Source organism: Apaloderma vittatum, unplaced genomic scaffold, assembly GCF_000703405.1.
Source record: "Apaloderma vittatum isolate BGI_N311 unplaced genomic scaffold, ASM70340v1 scaffold19675, whole genome shotgun sequence".
NCBI classification, from domain to species: domain Eukaryota; kingdom Metazoa; phylum Chordata; class Aves; order Trogoniformes; family Trogonidae; genus Apaloderma; species Apaloderma vittatum.
Window position 1 is genome coordinate 87,234 of NW_009719099.1, and position 24,757 is coordinate 111,990.

The 24,757-nt window shown below is 35.8% G+C and overlaps 1 protein-coding gene across 1 annotated transcript in view; it reads left to right on the forward strand.

Moving 5' to 3' along the window:
* The window catches only part of LOC104274788 (diphthine--ammonia ligase-like), a 116,813-nt gene that overhangs the window by 73,006 nt on the left and 19,050 nt on the right, over positions 1 to 24,757 (forward strand). The window contains 1 exon segment of the mRNA XM_009870519.1: positions 18,904 to 19,146. Within this exon segment, the coding sequence (XP_009868821.1) occupies positions 18,904 to 19,146 (243 nt within the window).

Genomic DNA, 24,757 nt, shown 5'->3' on the forward strand with positions numbered 1-24,757 from the left:
CATTGTTCATTTTTCTTTCTCTGCAGTCTCAGAAGTGTGGAATAGGGCCCATCTGTATGCACGGAAAAAGATTAATACCATAAATCACTATCTTGTTACTTGTGTAAATTCAGTGCTAAAGAAAATTGTGGTCCTGTCTTTCTGAGAGATACGAAATAGCGTTCCTGTCTGGAGAGAGCATGGTCATCTTTTCTTATCTTTTTCTTGGTCTATACTCGTTCAAATGGCAAACAGGCTGTGTTAGGGAAGCTGGTGGAAGCCAGCAGTACTCGCTGCTCTTCCTGGTTTAGAGTATCAGGTGAATGAAATGAGACATGATCCTTGCTTTCTCAGGAGAATGATGATGGTGTGGATCAAGGAAGGTGGAGCTACTAAAACATGAGAGGTTACTGTTTTGGGACACCGTTCAAAACTGGGTACATGTGGAGAATAAAACCTAAATTTAGCAGTTTTTAAAAGGAGAGAATCCAACTATGTAATCTGTAAATATTTGCTTGCTACATAAGACAGGGATCTTACATAAAATGTAGATGTGATTATGTTAATAAAGAACTAATTCTAATAATAGATATATAAGAGGTTCTAATCAAAGTTGTGCAGTCTGACTTGTGGGAATAAATTGCCTTTGAGTTTTAAGGGGCAATATTAATCTAGAATTTTAATTTACGCATTTATAATCTGACCTCTCTAAAGGTGTAATTCTGTGTCTGAACTTAGAGGGAACTTCCAAACTGCAGTGTTATGAAATCACTTTGCTGATGTGTAGTATAAATCTCCCATAGATAAAAAAACAATAGCTGTTTCTACCACATTTCACCACAAATGCTTTTTCCTCCACTGCTTCCAGAGGTGCTCCTTTAAGCTGTTACTGCAGTGCAGTAAGCCCCACCAATGTCATATGACTATTCAACACAACTGCAATTTTCCCATAGCTTCTAGATTTGTGTTTTCACCCTCCTTTCTCTTTTTGTTATTTTTGTGATCTTTATTACTTAACTATGATATCTTGATCTATCAGGCTGGATCACCCTCTCATACTTCTATTCTATGCAGGCTGCTGAAGCGCTTGAAAGGCTTTCTGTTGTTTCTATATTATTTTTTTAAATGAAACTAATGTATAACCAAGATGTACATATGCTATATAAAGATACTGTTCATAGCATGCTTACTTTTAGTTTAATTTCTGTATGTATGTATTTGTGTATACAAACACAAATACACATACTGCAGAGGGACAGATGTGTTTCTTAAGTGCCTCTGGGTGGACTACGGATTGTTTGTGGGCTTCCAGATCAAAATTCTTAGTGGTCATTGTGAGCCTTGATAGAGGTGTCTGTAAGACTTCGGAGAGCTGCTGTTGGACATATAAAGAAGAAAGCTTTAGAAGTCTAAGGCTAAAATTCTGGAATATTCACAGTTGGATGAGTAACCTGGGCATCTTATTGCTGGAGCACTTGTGGTATATAGGAAGTAGTAATATTCCCATTAGTGACTACTACTCTTGATTTGATAAGGTGGGGTTTTGCATTTAAAAATACAGCATGAATTGTTAAGACTTTGTAAAGAAACTAAATGGTTCAACAGTAAAAGGAATTCTGAGCATTGTGGAATGTTTCTGGAAACTAAGTGATTAAGTAGCACGTCCATATGCTATGTAGGACCTCTTGAGTTATAAGATAGATGGTATAAGTAGGAAATTGAATTCTTGCACCGTGTTTTTTGCCATATACTCATCTTAGACTGAAATCATGAAAAAGTTATTTCCTTGTGATTTTTTTCTTTCTGTGTTTTGTTGTTGCATCATTGATATTCTATTCCTAACAGGGATGTAGTTAACTTTTAAATAATTATATGGTTTACCTTTAAACAACCAGAAGTGTACGGTTATACTATAGTTTTGCTATATAACACCTACAGTTTGAGTTGGTTGAATGAGGCATTACAAATTATATGGCATATTTTGTGGAAAAAATGACATCAGATTCATTCTGTTGAGATTTAGTGCATGTATTTTATATATCTAGAGGTAATCATCATCTTTAGGTTCATCCATATTTTACCAATTACGACAGACAAAACCAACACCTCTATGACAGAATGAAACCATCTTAGCTTGTAGAGAACAAAGAAGCCCTCTTGACTGCACTAGCAATCTCAGGTTGATCAGGGCTGGTACAGCAGGTTAATGCCACTTTGAAATCTGTAACTCTACAATAAACTAATTTCACGGCGGTAAGAGTCATGAATATGTTGAAGGAAGAAATTACAATGACATTTCTGCTTTGGAAAATTGGGCATTAAAAGCCCTAAATTGTTACGAAGTTTTTGCTCTGTAACATTAAGGAGCAACTTGAGAACGGCTCCTACCAAGGTCAAATACTCAATAAATAAGATTGGCGGTGTTGAGACTAACCCACCAGCAGAAGAGGCTTCTGTTTACTTCTCTGCATATGTGCCAGTTTCCTGCCTCTGCAGAAAGGGGGTAGTTATAGCAATGACAAGTGAACAGGATGAGATTCCTGTGAAGGCTGGGATGAGTGTAATATATAATATATTAACACTAACTGCAGCTGCATTACTGAAAAGTGTTTGATTTAGTTTTTGTCATGTTGGGGTCATGCAGCTAATGTGGCTTATAAATGTTGCAGCTGTTCTGTGACAAATGCTCATGATGGGACACACTTGGTTTTATTTCCTGCTGGTTTAACTTTGTTATAATTTTTTGGTAGGTAAGTGAATTTTAGTCATGTTAAATTGGACTTTGACAAATGTTATCAAATGTGTATAATTTCTGGAGTTATTAGATTGATCTCAGCCCTTGCACAAAAAGCACATAAAAAGAGAGATTTAGAATAAGATGTGTTTATTTGGGACTGAGTTCTCTGGAGACTGTAGCAGCAGTCTTCTGCTAGTGGGATGGAAAGGCTTTGACTATTCCTTAAATGGATATCTTACTGAACATTCGCCAAACATTTTCTTTCTGGGCCTTTTCCTCATGTGAAAGATCCTGTCAGATCTTATTCTGTGTTTGAGCAAGTGCCTGAAGAGTCTCAGTCAAGCCTGTGTGCAGCTCACACAGAAACACAGAAACGAAAATGTAATGCAAGCTAGAATATTTTTGTTAGGCATCTAAGCCACTGAATATTTTCTCAGTAAGTTACAATATTTTTTTTTTATTTGTTGAACTCAGTTTTTCCTTATAAAATAGGGAATACAGACAGGTTTATGTTAAGCTGCTCATTGTTCAGTTAGGAACTTGGAATGGTGTTAGTTTCTTGAACCCTTCTGCCTCTGCAGTACGGTCCTGATCTTGCCATTAATCACTGAGCGACGGACAGTAATGCATTCAGCAAAAACACTAGCTGCACATTTCTTTTACTCACCATCCTTATCCAAAACAAGTGATATACATGCAGTTCTGTACTGTTTGGCCGTGTTTGACTTAAATCCATTTTGTCTTGTAAAATGTCCATGTTTTGTGAGCTTTCTAAAGACAGGGAAGTTTGAAAAGTCTTCCAATTAGCAGGTAATTATCATGAGTTCTGTAATAATCAAGTTTTGTATCCAAAATAGTTCTCTAGTCTGATGCTGATCTGCATGACAGAAAGTTTCATTCTTCCCAAGGACAGGAGTTCTTATCTCCACCTAGAAAAACTATGCTGGCCACAGGCTATTGGTAGTCAGGAAGGTTTCAGCTATGATAGTGAAAATTTCATTAAAAATGCGTATTCGAGTAAATTAGAACGTGAATATTTCAACTGTAAATTTTGAAGCAGTGCAGACAATCCGTAGCTTCTTAAAATTAATCAAGTGTCTTTTTGAAACACGAACGTGTGTCACATCGTTTCTGTTACAATTATATGTATCTGTGCATATATTTCAGCTGTATGTATGTGTCTGTATTTTATGGTCAAAGTTTATGCAATTAGTGGAACGCGAATTACTGAATTCACTGTAGTTGTGCACTACTGTTAGCACCATTAATAAATGACCAGCTCCTTCTAAGGTGGCTGGTTTTATAGATACTACATCCTTTGAGTACTGAGCTGTTCTTTACCTTGACACTTTTCATGTCTTAAATGCTTTTAATCACATACTGCTTATATTACATTGATTACCTGATAGAATGTTGAAGCGTTAATGATCCTTGTTTTGTCAGTGTAAGAACTTAGCAGTACCCATCATATGATGTTATTCAGTGTGACAGTTACTCAACTTATACTTCAGGGAAGATATCAAAGGTAATACCTAGTTTGTAGGATAAGTAATCTTTCATGATTACCAGTTAGGATGATTTGGGACTGCTGTCACCCCAGTGGCTCCACTATATTCAGCTTTTCTAAGGTTTTAGTCTTTCTGCTCTTCGATTGCAGTTGGTAGAACAGTAAACGTGAATATTTTTTGCTTCTCAATCTTACATCTATACTACAAACAATGAAGTCTGAAATATAGCAGCTCACATACAGAGCAGAGAAATTGTGCTTTGGTATTTTTATCTGAAAGGAAATGCATGAGAAGATTGTCATGACTGCAGATTTATTGGACATTTATGTGATATCTGTTTGGTTATGCTGGTATATAGTGCTAGGCTCTTCTTGCAATAACTTTAAAGCCAGGCAAGTGACTGCTGGATTGACAGGATGGAAGTAGTAATAATAAAAAAAGGGGAAAGAAGACAATGTGCATTTACAGTTGAGACATTTAAAACTTGCTTATACTTCCTCCGGGTCATACAGATACAGAGGGAATGTGACTGATCTGACAACTTCTAAATTTTTGATCAATTACTACTTAGCCTTCAGTGCAACGTTTCCAGACCCTTGTGATTTAATACTCATTCGCAACATTTCTGCTTAGCTTCATTTCTCTGATTCTCAAAGTGACTGAGGTATTATTATTTCTATATAAACAGTGATAAATATGCCTATAGCACTTCATGAAGAAATAAATTACTTCTTTCTTATCCACCTGATGTGGCTGAAGCATACAAGTAGATACTAATACATGGAGTCATTAATGACAACATTTGAAGGCTTCTCTGTTTGCTTACTGAAAAATGCAGTTGTAGCTGAGCTGAAGTGTAAGACTGTAAGTGCTACAGGAGGAGATCCTAAATGGGAAAAATGAGGAATGCTGGCCTGTGTCTTTTACTGGGAATTCTTTCTGTCATTTTCCTGCTATTGTCAGCCCTTGGTCATTTCTGCTGGATTGATAAATATGTGCAGAAATACAGAAGGGCCACAAGCATGTCTGCTCTCCGCTCCTGTGATTTGTGACTTTGCTCAGAGTATGTCTGACTAACCATTTGGCTAAAATGGCAGCACTATCACAGCCATTTCAGCTGCTACCACTGTCAATCCCAATGAGACTGAATGGCTGTAATTATGAGATATTTTTAGGATGCATACTTTATATAGACAGGACCTCTGAGGGCAGTAAATTCTAGGACATAGGAAAGGATGTGCAAGAACAATACTTTCCACTTTAAATTACATGTTTCAATGTCCAATTAGAAAGTTTCAGTGGTGACATCTGCTTTGTGTCATAGCAGGGAAATAGTACAGATTTTGATTTTCTCTTTTTTTTTACAGATTTTCTCTGTATTTTAGTGGTATTTACACTTCACAGAACTAAAACAAGAAAAATTTTACATCACCTTGCGTGCTTCATATATCGTGGACCGGTTATGCATCTGGAGTAGAGTTATAAACTATGGTTGCAAACTAGGTTGCAAACAAATTTTGCCTGAGGCATGAACCATAAATTAAAGTAATAATCATCTCTGTAAGAGACAACTTTTCTCCGCTGCTCTTTTAAAATAAAAAAGAAAGTAGGTCAGAGAAATTTAGGATATTTTAGAGTATGTACAGTATTGTATTGTTTGCCAGCACCTAATTTACAATTACAGAGCTACATGAATATTGAAATGATTCAGCTTCCCATTATAAATGTATGTGGCAGTTTGGTTGTTGATCAGTTTATGAAGTTAATGCAAATGAAACTGTCTTCCTGTCAGCATTTGAAATATATAATGCAGTCATGTTGTATATTCAGGGACAGGCCATTGACAGTCAATTAACAAGTTTGATTGGTATGTCAACTCATTCTTTTGAATTGTTAATAGTATGTTAATAGCATTCATTTCTTTGTGCAGTCCCATTTGCAGCTTCACAGTTACAGCTATTTTTTATGATTCTGAGTAACCTAAAATAGTGCCTTAATAATAGATTATTAAACACCTGTCTGGTGTAGCTTAGGGAGGTTTTTCTAGACTGGGAGTTTGCAGTGGATCCCTTTGATATTCAAATCAACAAATGATAGCCTTTTTATTCAAAATGTAAGTTCTTTTGATGGTTAGCTTGTTAAGAAATATTCAGCTCCAGTCTGACCTGATCTGGTTTCCCATGGAAAAGATCTGATGCTGTTTGAAGGTTCATAAATGGAATGCCAATGACAATTTGTTGTTGACGTTTTGCTGCCTCAGCCTTCAGATGCTGCTGGTTGATGTGCCGCTTTAGCTTCACCAAATAATGCTTGCAGGTAAATGATCTTCTGATTGATCAGATAGTTTCAAAGCAAAGAGTTCTCTTCTGTGGTCTGTAGTCATGGTTTTTAGGCTTGGAGGGGTACTTTAAAAGATGCATCAAAGTTGACAGATGAATCTTGAGGCAAGGAATGATGGGATACAGCAGAATTGTGGGAGTAGTTTTTAGAGAATAACATATTAGTGAGAGTTTTGAAGACCTTCAAAGGTCTATCAAACCAGCTCCCTATAGCAGATTTATTCCTCCTTTAAGAAAAAATTAAAATCGGGTGCACTGGTTAACTCTCAGTTTCTTGTGATGGAAAGATGTTGAGCTGATTTGTTGTTCTCCGATGGTGTTTTAAAGGATTTATTTCATTTGAATTTCACCATTATCCAGAGCCTAGTCCTGCAAGGTACAATTTTTACTTCTACTGAGTTTTGCACAAAATCAAAGCGTTATATCACTTTGCAAGGTCAGAGTGTACAACGAATACCATCCCTTTCCATAAACATCTATGACACCATGCAAACAATAAAAATATCTGTTGGGATAATTCTGTTTCTCCACCTTTCTTCATATTACATGCATTATTCTTCCATACCCTTCTTCATTCCCCATTAGTGCCCTTCCTGATTCTAACACAGCTATTATTCTGAGGAGTCAGACTAGCTATTAGAAGTTCAAAACATACATCGTAGGTATAGTTAATTTCTCTTTGGTTTGAGCATTTAATTATTCACTATCAGCATATGATATTTTTCTTCAAAAACATGTAATTCTTTTTTGTTGAAGAAGTATAAGATTTAACTCCTTCAGGCCTGAGTGGCAGAAACCCTGTGGTTCAGAGTTAAATGCTTTGAACGGTTATGGTGCCAAATGCAAACTCTGGAATCACACACTGAAAGATGCTGTGTGTTAACTATACTTCACTGGCCTTCACAGCAAGTAATTCTTGCTGCTTCAATTGAGGCTAGAATTTCCTAATAGCACGACTTGATCTTCTCACAAAACCCTAAACCATTACTTAATTCTAATGGATGAAAAGTCAAGTCATGCAATTTCAGTGTTATATATCACGTGAATAGAATATAAAATTTATATGAAGCAGTTTCCGTCACTGAGACTTTTGGCATTTTTGCATACCTTTCAAATTCTATGCACTTTTTAGCTGATAATTAGAAGCTCTTTCCATGGGCTGAACAAGCAAAATACTAGACATTCATATTGTCATATTTTCAGAGAAGCACCTGTAATTTTCCTAAGCTCAAAAAACAAAATTAAATATTTAAACTGTTCTCAGCATAATTTGTAGACTTTGATACAGCCTCTGTTTGGTTATTTATAAAATTCAAATAAAATGTTCAAAGATTTTCTGATAGTAATGTCATTGATATTGTTTCTAATGAATCATTTTTGTGCTTAAGTAAGTTTTAACCATTATACTTCAAAGAGAACTTCTTGATCACATCAAATGTTTACATTAGATTTCTGTGTTTCATTTTATTCTCAAAAATGTACTTAAATCTACCTTTTCCACATGATTTCCATTTTATCATCTCACTTCTTTTCAAGTAGCCTAAAAATTTCAAAAAAATTTTGCTTATACAGGATCATCAGTCTAAATGTTCTGCAATGTGAGGCTTATTCTGTCTTACGTATCTTTCAAAATGCTAAATGCTTAATATTTCAAAAAGCTAAAAGGTAACAATGACCATCTAGCAGTTTGGAATACTTGGAATTTCAGTAAGTCTTTTTATTTTTTATAATGTTTAATAGTCAAGGTGGAAATAATAGCTGGAAATGGGTCAGTTTTGATTTAACATTCATTATAAAGCTTTTTCAGGTCCTTACTAATACTTTTTGTCCTAAAGAAGGATCTTTCCATCCTGCATTAACTTCTAGCATGCTGATCAAAACATTTATCAAGCAACAGGACAGTCTTGGTCCAAGAACATGAGTTTATTTAAACATATTAAAACAGATGCAGTAGAAGACACTGAGAGGTGTGCCCTGGACTGCCCGCTGCCACAACAGCACTGCCACTACCTGCCAAAACAAAAATACCAAAGAAGGTATTTGAACCTGGTTCTCGGCAATGTCACAGCTGATTTAGCTAATAGCTGGTTTATTACTTACTGCATTCAGCCCCTTTCTTCCTCTTATTTACCCCCTTTTAGTTCAAGGGTTTGCTTTGTACCCATACTCATTTATATATCAGAGGGCTTGACTGCAATTAGTTTTTAGTAGCCAGAATAACTACTTTTGTAAGTAGCACAAACAAAAAGGACTAAGCACATGGTAAATTTGCAGGCATTGGTTCTTGACCTTACTTTGTGATGCAAGATGGATAGGAACGTGATTGCAGCTTGGCTGGCAAAACACAAGGTACAGATTTTGCTAGTAATCTGTCAGTTACTGATATACTATCAATATACCGCAGTTTCCAATTCTCAGCTTTTATCTGCTTAAACTATCTAGAAAATGCCATGCAAATAAATAAGAGAATTTACCAAAGGGGGAAAAAAGGACAGAAGAAAACAGAAAAATATATAATGCAAGATTCTAACTCCATACTCAATTGAATATATATTGCAGCACAAAATATAATCATAATGCAGTTACAGTCCAATTACAACATGGGATTTAAATATAATTTGTTAAAGAAACTTAATTTTTAAATATTACAAGTTATCACTTTGTCATGGAGTGCTGCTGATCTAAGAGAAAATCTGCCCTCCAATAGGTACATAGTACAATTTGCCTCATGGCACATTTAGAAATTTAGTGATATTTTGTACAGGGATGTTGTCCACACTACAGTCTTCATAAAAGGTCAATGTTCAAGGCTACAGCAAATAAAACTTGTGAAAATGTGTTTGAATGAGCATGTTTAATGTATTTCTGAGATTGTTGCTGTCTTTCTCTAATTTCCATTAATTTTATTTTGTTCTCTTAAGAATCTTTAGAATTTAGGATAGGCATTTGCATGCATGTAACAAGAGTGTTACTTTCCTAATGTATTATTTTTCTTGGATTGCACTTCATGAACATCGTAGTTCAAATTATATGAGAATGTATAATACATTGTCAACTGTCAAATTACAAATTTTTTAAATTTCTAGATTGGGAACAGAACACAGAATTTTAACTATGAGCTCTTCCTGTACTGCTGGATTTCGCAGAATTTTGCAGCTGATACCGTGGAGTTCCTAATACCTGCACTTGCCTCTTTGTCAGATTTAGTTTAACTGATGATGCAGAAAAGATAATAATGACATCAGTTTGGCCAGGAGGATTAAATATATATAGGAATCTTTGTTGCAAGTTTCAGTTTCTATGTCTATAACCAGAACTTGACTTACATTTTTGCATTGGAAATTGGGTCTCTAGAGAGAGGTATTCTGCTATGTAAGAAAATGTTATGACTGCAATATGAATAAAAAGGTAAAACATAGTGATAAATACCGGGTATTATGTATGTTCTATATGTATTACTGTTATGTGTACTGTACATGTACATCTAGTTCCACGAATAAGTCTCCTTTCATTTCCACTGGGAAATGGTGGGTATGTCTGTTGGACTTCCACACTAAATAATCTCTGACATACACTGAATTGTTTTAATGTTGATTATTATTAAGGTAGTCACCGATAAAAGTAAAATGTATGTGAGAGTTGGTACAGACTGAGGATAGGTAAAGTACAAAACCATACTGTGTGGCAAGAATGAGAACTATCACTTTTAGCTTAGTAGTACTGTTATTAGTTAAATGTTTTCTGGTAGCTGATTTTGTGGAGCTGCTTCTTACCTGTCTCCCAGTTACTGCAAGCCAGTATCTTACAGTAGCCACATTCATGAAAAGCATACTTTGAGTCAAAAACATTAAGCCAAGTGATGGCTGGGAATGAAATCTTTTCTGTAAGAATAGAATGTCACGGTGTTAATGTGTTTCATACACTGTGAATTACTGTTGTGTGATGAACAGCTTTCACCTTTCAATACACAGTATTTTCTCTGCCTAGCTGGCCTGCTTCTGTTTATAATCACACTAACCTATTCAACAGTTGGCATGAATAAGGATTGTAAAGATAGGTAGGAATAGGAAAAAAACCCTCTTTGTGAGCTTTTATGTCTGCAATCTTGATTCTCCTTCAATGCTGTGTTCTAGAATAGTGGTACAGCATTAAGGAGTAGCACCCTTGTTAGTAGAAATTTAAACCTAGAAATTTCTTCTGTGCCTTCTTGGACTGCTTTGTCACTGTAGTGATAGTTTCACTGATGATTTAGTTTACTGTAAATGGATATGCTCAGCAGAAATTTCAGTGAATGTAGGAAGGATATTATGAGATGCCTTTCTAAGCAGGTTGTATGTTTAAGAATAGAAGTAGAGACAAATCTGCAATATAATTACATATCGGTATATAAGGATATCATAGCACTTTACCTTTTTTCTTTATCTTCCTTTAAATATTTTGTGTGTGGATACAATTACTTTATAGCTTCTTTCTCTTACAGTCTTCTTCTTTCTCTCTCCAGTCCTCTAGAATTCCAAGTATATAGAGAAAAAAAAATAGCAATTAATGTGAACATGCTTGCTGGGTTTTTTTATTATTACAGAACTGAAAAAGAAAGAATGCTAATATATTACAAAACTATCATTATCAGAATAAATTTAAGATAATAGCCATAAATAGCAAAACCACAAAGGAACTATGTGGGAACCCCAAATGAATACTTATGTAACCTCGTGTCAGGTTTAGACATTTTCCATTTAACTGGAGGGAAGAAAAGTATTTTTTTAATCTTTATATCTTTATCCTGGCAGATTAAAATGTTTTTCATACTTTGAATGCAACTATGCTAGCCTGTAAACTGAAATTCAATGTTAATGATATAATGTAAAGACATCTGGAAAAAAAGTATTTCTTCAGCTCTGATATTATTCAGAATCCGATATTACTCAGAATCTGAAACTTTGATATCACGTAATCTTTTAAAGCATTCATTTTGAAATATGGAAATCATACCTTTCCTAAAGGGTATGGTTCCATTTCCTGATGTTTTGGAAAATGTCACTCTTCAAATAGCCACGGACAGGTGTTACTTATCCTTGAACAAGTATTTGGTAGATCTGATGAATTAGACCTGTTTCATGAGAACAGAGACTTTATCTTCTTTTGTCCCATACTGAACTTGCTTCTAGTAAATAGCAGTTATGATTTCATATGAACTGTTTAGCATTTCTGCAGATAAATTTTCTTCCTTCTTATGAATTTCTGTACTTCAAAATATTTTTGCCATATGTTCTGGCATGAATCTTCATTTCTCCTAAGTTAAGTCTCATTTTCTTATTTCCTGCCTTTATTTCAAACGTATCTGTGTCCATTTTTATTATTTCTACTGGTGCACATTCTAATTTAGTATCCTCTGTGGGTATCATTACCATGCTGTTAATCCCTTTTTCCACTGACTTAATGAAGATGTTAAACAAAATCAGGCCTAATACCAGTCCCTACGGCACCCCACTTCAAAATTGGCATTTTCATTACTCTCTCCTTACAGACTATCGGCTAGTTAACAGCGTTTAAAATTAGAAGAGTTAAAAATTATTTCCAAATATGCTATATCAGATATTTTAAGAATCCAGATGAATTACAACCATTATCCTCCCTTATCTATACTTATATAATTAATTAAAAAGCACAGTCAATAATGGTGGACATAATATGCATTTTCTAAAATTGTGGTGTCCATTGCTCAGTAGTCCATGTCCACACGGAGTCACTTGCATGCTCCTTCAGGTACTAACATTTTCCACCTTGTTTCTCTGGACCTTGAATATGCCTTTACTTTCCCCCGTACATATTAATTTGATTAAATCTCATTCCCCATCCCAACCCCAGTTGTGGAATAGGCTAATCTTAGTTCTTTTTTTTTTCATTTGTTTTGTTTGGCATCTTTATTCAAAGCCATATGAAAAAGAAATGAGTAAATGATAATCAGTTCAGAGATTTTACTCCATCTTTTGGATAAGGTATGTTCATAAAGCTGAGTGTTCCGCAATTTTTCACAGTTGGCAGATTTTGCTAATATGGTTGTGTGAGAACTTGTGATTTTTTTCAAAAGCTTGAAAGGAAATGGTAGGCTTTGTAAAAGGTGACAGTTTGATAGTCGTGAAGACTGGAATTCCACTGTCCCAAGGAAGAAATTAATCTTTGATTAATACTCTTGTTAGTTTGCTCACTTTCAAGTAAGGAGGCTGCTTTTTTCTATTTAGGAAAAAAAAAGCCTTTAGGTTATGGAGAACGATTCCTCCTCTGTCGCAATTAAGCCTTTGAACTGTCTACTGAAATTTTCCATAAAGGATCAATATGTACCAGTGTGCCAGTACAGAGCATTGGCCAAAGCAGGCATAGTCAGTAAAGAATATTTTGGTCCATTTTTTTAATTTCCTCTCTGTGTATTGGAGATTCCAGGTGGACCAAAGCAGGAGTCCTGGAGAAGACTTTGGACGAACTGTCATGCGTGCATGGATGTATTAGATGGCAAGCCATTTTCACCTATTTCATTGGAAGCTTTCCTAGATGTTTATAACTACATTTGCTGACTTTAAAAGCCAAGTTTATTTTTGTTTTCTGTCTCATGCTCCCTTGGAATGTGAGTGACAGCTTTTGGGGTGGGTTTTTTTTTGTGAAAATTTCAATTTCTGAATCTTTTTCTTCTGTAAATCAGAAGTGTATGGTTTTAATTTCCATCAGCTGTAGAGCAGAATAAAATTGATTTGGCATTGATCAAGATTTAAATATAACCAATACATTGCCAAAAATATGTACACACATGCCACAATTTTCTGTGATAGAGTAGTTTTTTGAAAATAGTTTTCAAGGTGAAACTTTGATCTTACCCTTTCTTAAGCTTTCTGACCTGATTGTCCTTCTCAACTCTGCATGTAGCATTTTCTTAAACCTCAGGGATAGTACAGACCTTCAGGAGTGTATTATATGAGATTACTTGCTGTAAACCTAGCACAGTGTAAAGGCTCAATTTGAATTGTTTGATTTTTAGAGAATTGCACAGGTGTTTACAGTTGGGCAGCATAGGATATGAATAGGAGGTATTCAGATGTAGTGTTTGGAAGTTGTTTTAGTATTCATAGCGATATTGTGGCTTCTTCAGATGTATTGTCACATTAGTAGCATTATTTTAAAGAACTGCCAGTTTTTGTGCTGCTCACTGTATGCATACTGCGTGATGTGATGCTTTTCTTGGGTATAATTTCCAGTTAGGAAATGCACAACAGTTTTAGGTATGTTGATAGTGTTATGACACTGCTCAGTGTTGAGTATGACTTTGTGGAACACTATATCTTAATATTGCAGGCAGAATGAATAGTAGAACCTAGTTCAACATCCATGAAATGGCAGTATTTTATTTCGGTTCTTGATAAAAAATGTCCTGTGAATTTTGAAAACACAAATACTTACATTCAAAGAGAAAAATTTAAATCACACTTTGATAAAATAAACTTTAATAGCTAAGATCAATGCAAAAAGATCAGTGTTTTGTAGTCTTGCATCTTAGGTAATCGAATACATTTTAAAACATATGAAGCTCTATCCCAAAATGAGGATTAGCAAACTGAAGTCACAGCATTTGAAAACTGAGTTACAAGTCTCTGAAAACTGTGGAAATGTTACAGTTATTTCAGTAAGATAACATTAACATGCTATTGATTAATTATGCTTTTTTGACCTAATTAGGAAAAAAATATTATTTATAGGGAAGTTCTGGAGTTTTGAGTATGATATGCAAGTATTTTCACAGAGGCATAGAATCATGGAATGTGTTGAGCTGGAAGGGACCTTTAAAGGTCATCTAGTCCAACTCCATGCAGCGAGCAGGGACATCTTTAACTGGATCAGGTTGCTCAGAGCCCCATCAAGCCTGACCTTTAATGTCTCTAGGGGTGGCGTTTCCAGCACCTCTCTGGGCAACCTATTCCAGTGTTTCATCACCCTCATAGTGAAGAACTTCTTCCTAACATCTAACCTAAAGCCTCCCAGCTATAGTTTAAAACCATCGCCCCGCATCCTATTGCTACATGCCCTTGTAAGCAGTCCCTCCCAATTTTACTAAGTTACACATGGATTCTTATAAGTTTAATTTTTTTAATCCAAGGTAATCGTAACTATTTTTTAATTTTTTTTTAGGAATACATTCTTCCTCTTTCAGCTACTGGGAGCTGTGGACGTTTTCTCAAAAGAAAGCCTGCGTCAAAGCAAACTATGTGTGTTCATCTCATTTCTGGGATTTTTAGACCACAAATTTGTAACTGTTCAAGAAAAACATGTGAATTGTATTGAAGGTTGTGGTGTATTACAACCACATTAGTCAGAACTCAAAGCTTTAAAACTTTATTCACACTAGGTGGTTGAATAAAAGATTTCACATTGCAAAAAGCAATTTTACCGTCATTAACTAAAATAAGAGGGCCCTAGGAAGAAAGGATTATCATATATTAAATAAAAAGTTCACCACCTCACAGCTTTAATCCCGTTAGAAAAGATGATTTCTATCTAACTTAATCAGCCAGAGGTCTTTATTGCCTGGAGTATTAATTGATTTAGGTCTTCATTAAGGTCAGAGGTACACATGGCTGACCAGAGGCAGGCTATTAGCACATTGTCAGTTATGCTTATTTACATTGACTGAACGTAATGGGGGGTTATTTCACTGTGAGGTCAGAGGGTCACTGAATCTTTTGTGCACCCTGACCTGTTAAAGGGCAGCAGTCACTCAGACACCAAACTGCATTCTTAACAAAGATTTGACTGATTGCATATTGACTCCATCCCTTCCAAGAAACACACGTCTGTTCATATGGTGCAACCATTAACATTGGCCTAAACACCTGTGGGCAAATGGTTGAAATCGCTCCAATAGAAGCTCCCTGCAATTTTTGTATTGTGCTAATTAATGACTAGCCAAAAAAGTTTCATACGTTTTCCATAGTTGCTGTTGGCCTTTAATTAAAAACAAACAAACAACAATTTGGTGCGTATCTGTAATAATCCTATGGCTTCTTTTTCTTTCAAAATAGCAATAACTAGAACTTTCTCTTCCCAATTCACAGCTTAAGATAGTCCTTATGCCAAATTAAGTCTGTTTTTCTCATTGTTTCTTTTCCTGAATTGAATTTTATGGGAGACATGTTGTGTCCTTTCGGTAACTTTTAATACTTTTACAAACTTTTTCAAGGGGTAGAACCCATGCCGAAGTGGCATCAAACCTTCTTCTGACTTTTCCTTTTCATGGTACCATAGATGCTTTTCTTCTGCTTTCCTAAAAAGTGAATGCAGCTTTTAAATATAGGTGAAGCAACTTGTTAGTATTCTGTCTTCCCTCTGTATTAGCTGTCATCTGGCTCTATAGTACACTTAATTCCTGGAGCCTAGCTGCACTATGAAAAGTAGTAATTCTCAAATAAGGGCCCCCCATTCCAACCAGTTATAGATTGTGTACTCTGGCATTCTGGTTGTCCACTGAATTACATTGATTATTTACAATTGTGCTAACTGCGCAAAACAGCTGCTGAATTAACTCACTATGTTAGCTTATTAGAACTCACAGGTACCTTATTTTTGGTTTGTCAAATATTTAATGAAATTTTAGCACTGGAAATATGTGTATGGGCTGCTGTGAAAATTAAATCATCAGTGTAAGCTGAGACATGTAGTGCATAAATACACATCCGTTATACTGGAGTTTTGTTTCTATGTTGAATGTACTGGATATGCGAGTCCTTTAGACTTGATACACTGTGAATTTATAGCCCAAAAGATCTTCTGTTATCCTTGTAGATGCTCCAAACAGATAAACTGTTGCAAGGTTCTAGCAGGGTTTTGCAGAACACTTTCACAACACAGGGACTGACACCATACATTGTGACATCTCCCGTTGTAAGATTTCACTACTGTGAACAAGATATTATGATATCTTCCCTGTTTTGAATGCTTTCTACTCTGCTAACAATTTTCTGTGTAATTCCTCAGATATTCTAGAGACACCCTCTCGAAATCTGCTAAAACACTGTAGCAGTTTGCTGCTTTGTCCCTGCTGATTGTTTATTTATGCTTGCTTTTCATGAGCAAGTCACCGGGAAAGAGAAGAGGAACATCCCTCCTCCTTCCCTTATCCTAAATTATTTCCCCCTGAAGAACGGGGGGAAACCTGTTGCCGTGTTTTGACCCTTTTCCTCTCTTTCCCCCTTGCATCCACCCTTCTGAACATGGTGGCGTGATAGGAACACTGTTTTTCTGTTAATTATATCTTAAGATACAAACAAGTATGTTGGGAACAGAGGAGGGATTTAAGTTGGTTTTTAAAGAAGTCTGCAAAATTCCCACTGAATCTGAGCCAAAAGTGGTGCCAATTTTGCTCAAATCCTTCAGAGATTTTTTTGACCTTGCTTATGACCAGTGGGGCTAATTGTATCAGAACTATCCACGATACTTTAAGAAAGTGCTATCTCGGTCCATATTTCAAAACACTGACAGATATTTTATCGTTAATTAGTATTCATATTATGTCTCAAACAATCTGTTCAAGAATAGGGGAAGTGAACTGGTTGAACAGCTCTTCTGTCTACCTAATAATTAACATGGGTGGTGCATGGAAAACCAGCAGCCCAAGAGGAAAAAAAAGGACAAAATGTTACCAGTGTGATTTTTTTTTTCTCTAGAAGTATAAACTACCTGTACTGGAGTTTTTGACTAAAGCAGGAATTTAACTTTGCAGAGGTGAAAATGAATGGCTCACTTTAAAAACAAACCTGTGCCCCTCTGAATCAGATCTTCCTGAATTTGTTTCTCATCTTGTCAGCATGCCACTTGGTAGCTGGCTGGACTCCCTTGTTCAGTGGCACATATTTTAAAATAGCACTGTAAAAAAACCAGACCATTTGTTCCTATAAACCAAAATATTACTTGCATATATTTTTTTTTCAAAATTCAGGATTATATATAGAATTATCAAAACAATATTTCAGATATTTTAAACAATTTAAATAGTTGATGGGTGTCAGTTGATATATTATGTTTCCTTTCTGCCTCCTCCCCCTCTTCAGCTGCTAATCATAGAACTTGTATGCCAAATTGTGTAAGATACTCTTCCAATAGTTACATGTGTGAGTCTTTTGTGAGACACAGACAGTTATGAGGACAGATTTGGAGTTGCATATGGGTCTGTCGCATGGTTTGATTGCCATGTCTTCTAGGATACAGATTTCTTTCTTAATTATTCTTAATTCTGAGGAATTTTTACAGTTTTTACAGTAAGTTCTGCAAAATTCTTCCTAAAGATTCCTTGCACAGTCCATTTTCCCCTCCCTTTGCTCCTAACAAAATGCTTCCTGAGCTGGCTTCAAAGCTGCTTACGCCTACCTTACTTCCCACTTCTATACTTAGTTTTCTTTTGATATTGAATAAAATTTACTGCTTCACTGATCAGGAAATGTACAGACTTTCTAGAGAAGTGCAGCATAAGAGGATGAAAAGTTTTGATATTTACATTAAGATTTTATAATAAATCTTTGAGATGTCTGAATATAGGAGTAAATGTTTCCTTTGCTGGCTGCTGTTAAAAAAAGTCAGTCTTCAGAGCGTTGCCAGGAAGGCTTTGGAAAATCAGCCCAAAGTAACTGCATTGCAGCTCCACTTAAAATGTGTATTGGTGGTATATCTGGGCACGCATTTAATTCTGTTGTCAAAAGGTGAACCCATCTCTTTGGTAGAGTAGCAAGTACTCTTCTGCATTTTATTTTTCAGTTTGCAATTCCCTTTTATCTCCTGGTGGATTATCAAGACTTTTTTTCACACATAGTCTTTTAGTGTTCTGCAAGTATGATTTTTATAGTATTTTTAAATGTGCTTGCTAGAGACATTACAGAAAAATACTTACATTTTCTTATATATTCTTATGTAAAAAAAACCTCAAGGGTTTGAAAAAACGGCGTTGAACCAAAGATAGTGTGCATCATCACTCAGAAAAGGAAAACAAGGGTATATATAACCATGTTGGGGCACCACTGTGATCCAGCAGCTGTAACAGTCAGTAACATCACGTATTAATGTTTTGAGCTGACGCATCCATTTCTGTATTAACTGTTTGGTTATTGCAGTGCTGTGTTTCTGTAGCGTAGTTCAATCCCTATCAAACATTGTCTTTAGACTGGCCTAGTTTGCTCCATTTGCGACAAATGATAGCAAAGAATAGTACTATTGAAAGAAGCTACCTGGAAAAGAGAAAAGTGGTTCCCTTGCCTTCAATACACTCCCAGATTTTTATTTAAAATATTTTTATTTCTTTTTCTTCTAGATTGGAGATGTTCTCTACTGTGCTGGACAGATTGCTCTAGTACCTTGTACGATGCAGCTTGTTAGTGGTGGCATATGGACTGAGGCCATAGTCTCCCTCCGTCATGTTGAGCGAGTTCTTCAAGCTACGAGTCAGAAGGCTGCCCTCCACCACGTCATCACAGCCAGCTGCTACGTAACTAACAGCAAGCACATTCCTATTGCTCGCTCTATATGGCAGAAGAAATTAAGAGAACATAAAAAGGTAGCTGTGATATCCATTTTCTTGCTTCTCAGCTGTCTCTTTTTTTCCTTTGAAGTTTGGTAGTAATATCAGAATTTTCTCAGCACATTTTAGCGGGGTTCAAGTAAAGCTCATACAATACAGTTTGATTGAGCTGTTATGTTCTGGCTTATAAGTGGTTGTGCACAACTGAGAAAGAAAATTCTGTAATAGAAAGCTATATTCATCACTTACTTTGTCTTAATTCTCCAAAATAATATTTTACAACCGTTAAAAAGCAGTCAATTCCTCCGACAAAAATGTGAACAATACCTTATTTGAATTACTTCTGCCCATATATTTTTACATAATAAGAGCTGTGCATTTTACTTCCAGCTTCTGGTGAGTTGTTCTGTTGAAATCTTGTTTCCTCACTCTTTCTTACAGGCAATATTGTCATGACAACTGAGTTTAGCAGTTCACTGTTTATTATTGCCTGTTATTCAGCTGAACTTTTAAGACCAGAACAGGACATGCCTGTCGTTGACCCCAGACTATCTATAATAGCATAATAATTGTCACAGAGATTTATAACGATACCATAATAATTTCTGTTATGTATGTATCAGTTTTCTTAAAAAGGCATGGAACACCTGCAAGCGTTAAAAAGGTAATGGCTACAAATCTTGTAAATAAAACATAACTTCTCAAAAAATGAGTAAAAAAGAGTGGAAGCTGCATAATTGCTGTATAATTTAATATAACTTAATTATTATAGTTTCTTCGGGAAATAGCTGGCTTGGAAGCATAACATATGTAAATATTGCCATAGAAGAAGGAAAAATGCACCTGAAACTTCTAATTGACTTCATTTTCCATCTTTGCACTAGGCACTTGTCTTTGAGTAAAGATGTAGGATTTACTTAGATGCTTACACATTCCACCTTGGTTTATTAATAAATAGTGCTTACTATTCCTTCAAGATCAACTGCATTGAATCTGAATTAAACTCAATTTTTTAAATTCAATTTATTTTTTGGCTGTGTGGCTGGTTACTAACATGTTCCATGACCGCAAATCGTATATGATTTCTTATATGTAATATATATGATTTGAAGGCAGATTGGTGGTGTTTGCCAGTTCTTTGAAACGTCTCCTTTTTTCAGATAGTATCTTCTACATCTTCTGTAGCTGTTATACATACCAGTCACTTTTTATTGAGTCTTTTCTTTCTTCCACTTCCTGAGATGACTAGACAGTACTTTCTTAGCTACATGAAAAATGCTGATGACTTGCTTGCTTTTGGGCTATTACTAGGGTCTGGCCCATGTCACTTTTTGATTGTTTAAGCCATAGCTTAAAAATGGATTGCTGCCTACACGTACTTGTATGAAGAGTTAGCTGCCTAACAGTTTTCAGGAATGTTTAAGCAAAATATCCCAGAGAAACATCAAGGAATCCTAGAGGATGTTCACGAGTCTTATGCTGTGCTTATCAGATCATATTCATTAATGACAGTGTCAAAGAGAGCAAAAAAATATTAGCAGATGAAGTAAAGTGTGCCACCACAACGATCGAAAAAAGCCTTGGAGAAAATTAAAATATTAGTGAGACTGAGACGTTATTAACAGCCAGATGTTCTAGTTTCCTATCATTTTGTCAATAGGAGGTTCAGACAGAGGAATTGAATTTTTCCTCAGGCTGTGCATACTTTTTTGATTAGTAAGGGTTTGTGTACACAGCAAAGCAGAGGAAAAGATGTATCAAACACTTCTGTTAAAGGGAACCTGCCCTGAAAATACATTTGTCCTGTTAATGGAAATAAAGAATATCATATGGCAGGAGAAGCACTACCTGGCATCATATTAGGGCAATTGTTCTTTTACTCTCAGAATAAGGAAAACAGTGAAGTTTGAAATTAGGAATAGCTTTGTAGAATGACTGATAAATTGTATGATGGTTTTACTTGTCTCTTTCTTATTCCATAGAATCAGTGAAAACAGGAAATGTAGTTTTTGTATCTCTTAAAATTTTCTTGGAGCAGCCTGTCGGATGCTGTCAGACGCTGCCTTTCTGTGTAGAAGCCAGTAGCTTTACACTGAAGGCATCCGTATTTAAGAGTCTAAGTAACATATCCCTTACTTGTGTGGCTTTGTTTAGTTTTTTTGGTATCCCAATACTACTACACAAAGTTCTGCCAGACACCTTGACATGAAATAATGGTCCGTTTTGTTCAAGTGGACTAAGTCAGCCATAAAATACTTTGTTGTTCTTGAACTGTGTTTAAAGCAGTAGCCAAATACCTGAATTTGTAGCAACCTGCAGATTACTTAATAGGAACAAATGGTGTCTCAATTGAAATTGTTCTCTTCTGTCACCATGGAAAAAGGAGTTTGTCTGTGCAAATAAGACAGTGCAGCTCCAAAGGTATCATAAACTGTGGAATGATATTTGATAGCAAAATGATGGTATATTAAGATTGAGGTGTTTATATTTAACACACTGACTAAATCATATGCATCAGAACTGCCAAAGGTGGTTTTTTTTGGCGAGGCAAAAAGATATTAACATTCTGTCATATAGTGATGTCTGGTAAATATCCTCTACATAAATAATACTATTCAGCAACTTCAGTTGAATCATTCCACATATTTGATGTCAGTAGTTTGTAAAGTATAGAAGAGATTGTATAAATTGTTTAGGACACAAATAAATAGGACCTAACAGAACATAACGGAAAGAGAATTGTGAGAGATGTCTCTATATAACACGGAAGGTTTGTTACTATGAGCTGAATGTGGACACAGATTAAAACTTCGTTTGAGATAAGGCCGCAGAGTTAGACACACTTAGCTGGCACACTTGGAGGACTTCTTGTCATATTGACAGTGACAATTATCTTTTACGAACTTCTTGAATTATGAAGAGAAAGATAAATTGAGTATGTCTCATAATAACCAATTTATTTCACTGATTATCAGAGGAGCGGCTCTAGCGAGTGTCATGGATGCGAGAGGATTGTAAGAGAGGTAGAAGATAGTCACAGTGAGCAGGCTGGACTCTGTCCCCTTCCTTACTCCAGCATCATTCCTTGCTTTCCCACACAACTCCTTTCCACTGCTGTCATCCAGATGTCCCTCACTCCAGATGGCAGCTCAGTATCTGTTCTCCCAGCCCCTTTCCCTGCAGCCTCACCCCTCCAGTATAACCCCAAACAGTGCCTTCCCCAACTCCAGTTTCCCACAGCCATCAGGGGCTGTGTCCTTAGAGGTGGCATCCAGCCGCTGTCCCTCTCTCTTCTTCCTTCCTATGTCCCTTTGAGTCACTGTGTCATTGGAAAAGCCATTTGGGGTGGCAGGGGGAACAGAATCTGGTGGAGGGATAGAAGGTTGTAGTGGAAAGAAAAAAAAAAAAAACCCGAGGGGAGAATAAAAAAGCAGCATCACTGAGGTCTCATTGAAAAAACAAACAAACAAAAAAACCCCACTGGGCTAATGAAAGGATCTTTTTTGAATGTACGCAAGAGAAATTTCCTTTGTTGAAACTAAAAGAATATTGTAGGAACTAAAGTCTAGAGTGAGAGAGTTCTGTAGATGGATAAAACTGCATTGTTGTTAAGCGTGGTTGTTGGAGAAATTAAAATACAGTTAAGGGAAACAGTAAAGTCAAAAGAAAAAACAGGCTGCAGCTGTAGAAACTAAAATCTAGTTGAGGGAAGCGGTAGTTAAAATCCAGAGAAAAAGCAGGCGACAAAAATAGCATAAAGATCATTATGCAAACAAATAATCAAAGCCAAAACCTAGGAAAAATAATTGGAATTAACAAAGAGAAGTGCCAGCCATCGGCAACTTCCACCCACCTTATTTTTAAGTTACTCTACTTCCACAGTTTTTCTGTGATTCCCTAGCACATTTTGGGACATTTTGAAACTCTTGAGGAAATACGTTTAGGCAGCTTCTCTAACATCCCTAGTGAGAAGTAGCAACAATTTCGTGGTAGAACAGTTTCTGCCTAATCCAGTAGTTAGCATGCAGAGTGAGGGGGTTTTTTAGGTTTTTTTTTTAAGTAGCCAAAAAAAAAAGAAACCTTATAGCATTGCTAAAACTTTCTGGAAGAAGAACTGACAGTTTTCCAATTAAGTCTCATCTTGTGTTTTTCTTTACTTCACATCTTTTAATGACAGTGTCATGTATTATGATGATTTTATAAGCGGTTTTGCTAACTCATTCAGCAGAGTAATCAATAGAAAAAAATAAGCCAGATGGGTTGTAGTCCATTTGTATTGGATGGGACAGATGGCATTATTGATAGATGGAAATATTCCAAATAATTATTGTATAATGATATAACAGTGACTGAGCCTGCAACATTTTATTAATTTACTTTGTGTGCAGACTTTATTCAGTAGGGGTTGAGTTGGACAGTTCACACAGAATTCCCGCTATGTTTAGCTGGGACCTGAGTCCTCCTCCAACCTTTTTCTTCTCCTCCCCACAGGCTTTCCATGCAGAACTATTCCAGTAGTACTTTTTTAGAGTATTTCAGGTGGTGGATTTTACTTCTGGCTATACAACAGACACTACTAGACCTACAGAGATGGGCAAAGTCGTGATTACCTTTTCTACCTCTGAATGTCTGCTTTTTGCTTTCTTTCATTATCCCCACCAATCAATTTTGATAAACTGTGTAATAGGTACTGGCTTGCACTCTTGCTATTCAAAAGTACGTTCCATTACAAAGTATTATTAATTTTTTTCTGTGAGTTAAGAACACATTGACTTAGATAAAAGCTTGGAAGCCATTTGCTTCTTTTGAAATACAGTTCTTGATAAATGTGACTGAATCATAAAAATGGATTTAAATTCTTAGTTTGATTTGAAGGCCTGTGCAAAACTTGGTGTCAGACTTGCCAGAACTATCTGAAATGTTGTCTCTGATTTCTTTGTTACAAAAAAGAAAAATGTATAGGGAAAAACTTTAGGACACAATACTTTGTTACCAACACAAAGTTTAGGATTGCCTGTATTTGTAAGTGAACCAAAAATATTTGTGAAGGAGATTTTGAAACAGTGAAAACAATGTATTTTGTTAAGATTACAAGACAAGGTTGCATAGAAAGATAATATTTAATGTAACTGCAAGATATATTAATAACTGTAAGACCATAAGCTTATATTTTTCACTTCAGCAAATCATTTGATACAGACTTTTTTTTTCTTCAGATGATGGTATTACGGATCAGTTCCACTCTGGGTTATTTTACTAGGCAGTTTCCACTATATTTTCCATCCTGAGTAATGAAAAGTCTACCTGGTGAAGTACTTCCTGTGGCATGAAAAATTGTGTGTCTTTTGGCTTTATAACACAGTTTACATTTGGAATTGAGTTGTCTGGTCCTCTCCCTCCAATAAATTCCTGAGCAAATTTGCTATGAACTTCAAAAGTTCTCCATCCCACCTTCTTCTGACAGAAGCTTTCCTTTTTTATGGTAAGCATTCAGGATGGTGGCTGTGATCCCATGATTGTTTCAAATCCAGCAAAGAGTGCTACAGTTGACTTTCATTCTGTCAGGATTGCCAGTCAGGTTGTTGACAAAGTGTGTCTTAATAATATGTGATGCAGAAGTGATGGAGAAAAGATTTGCAGTGTTTGA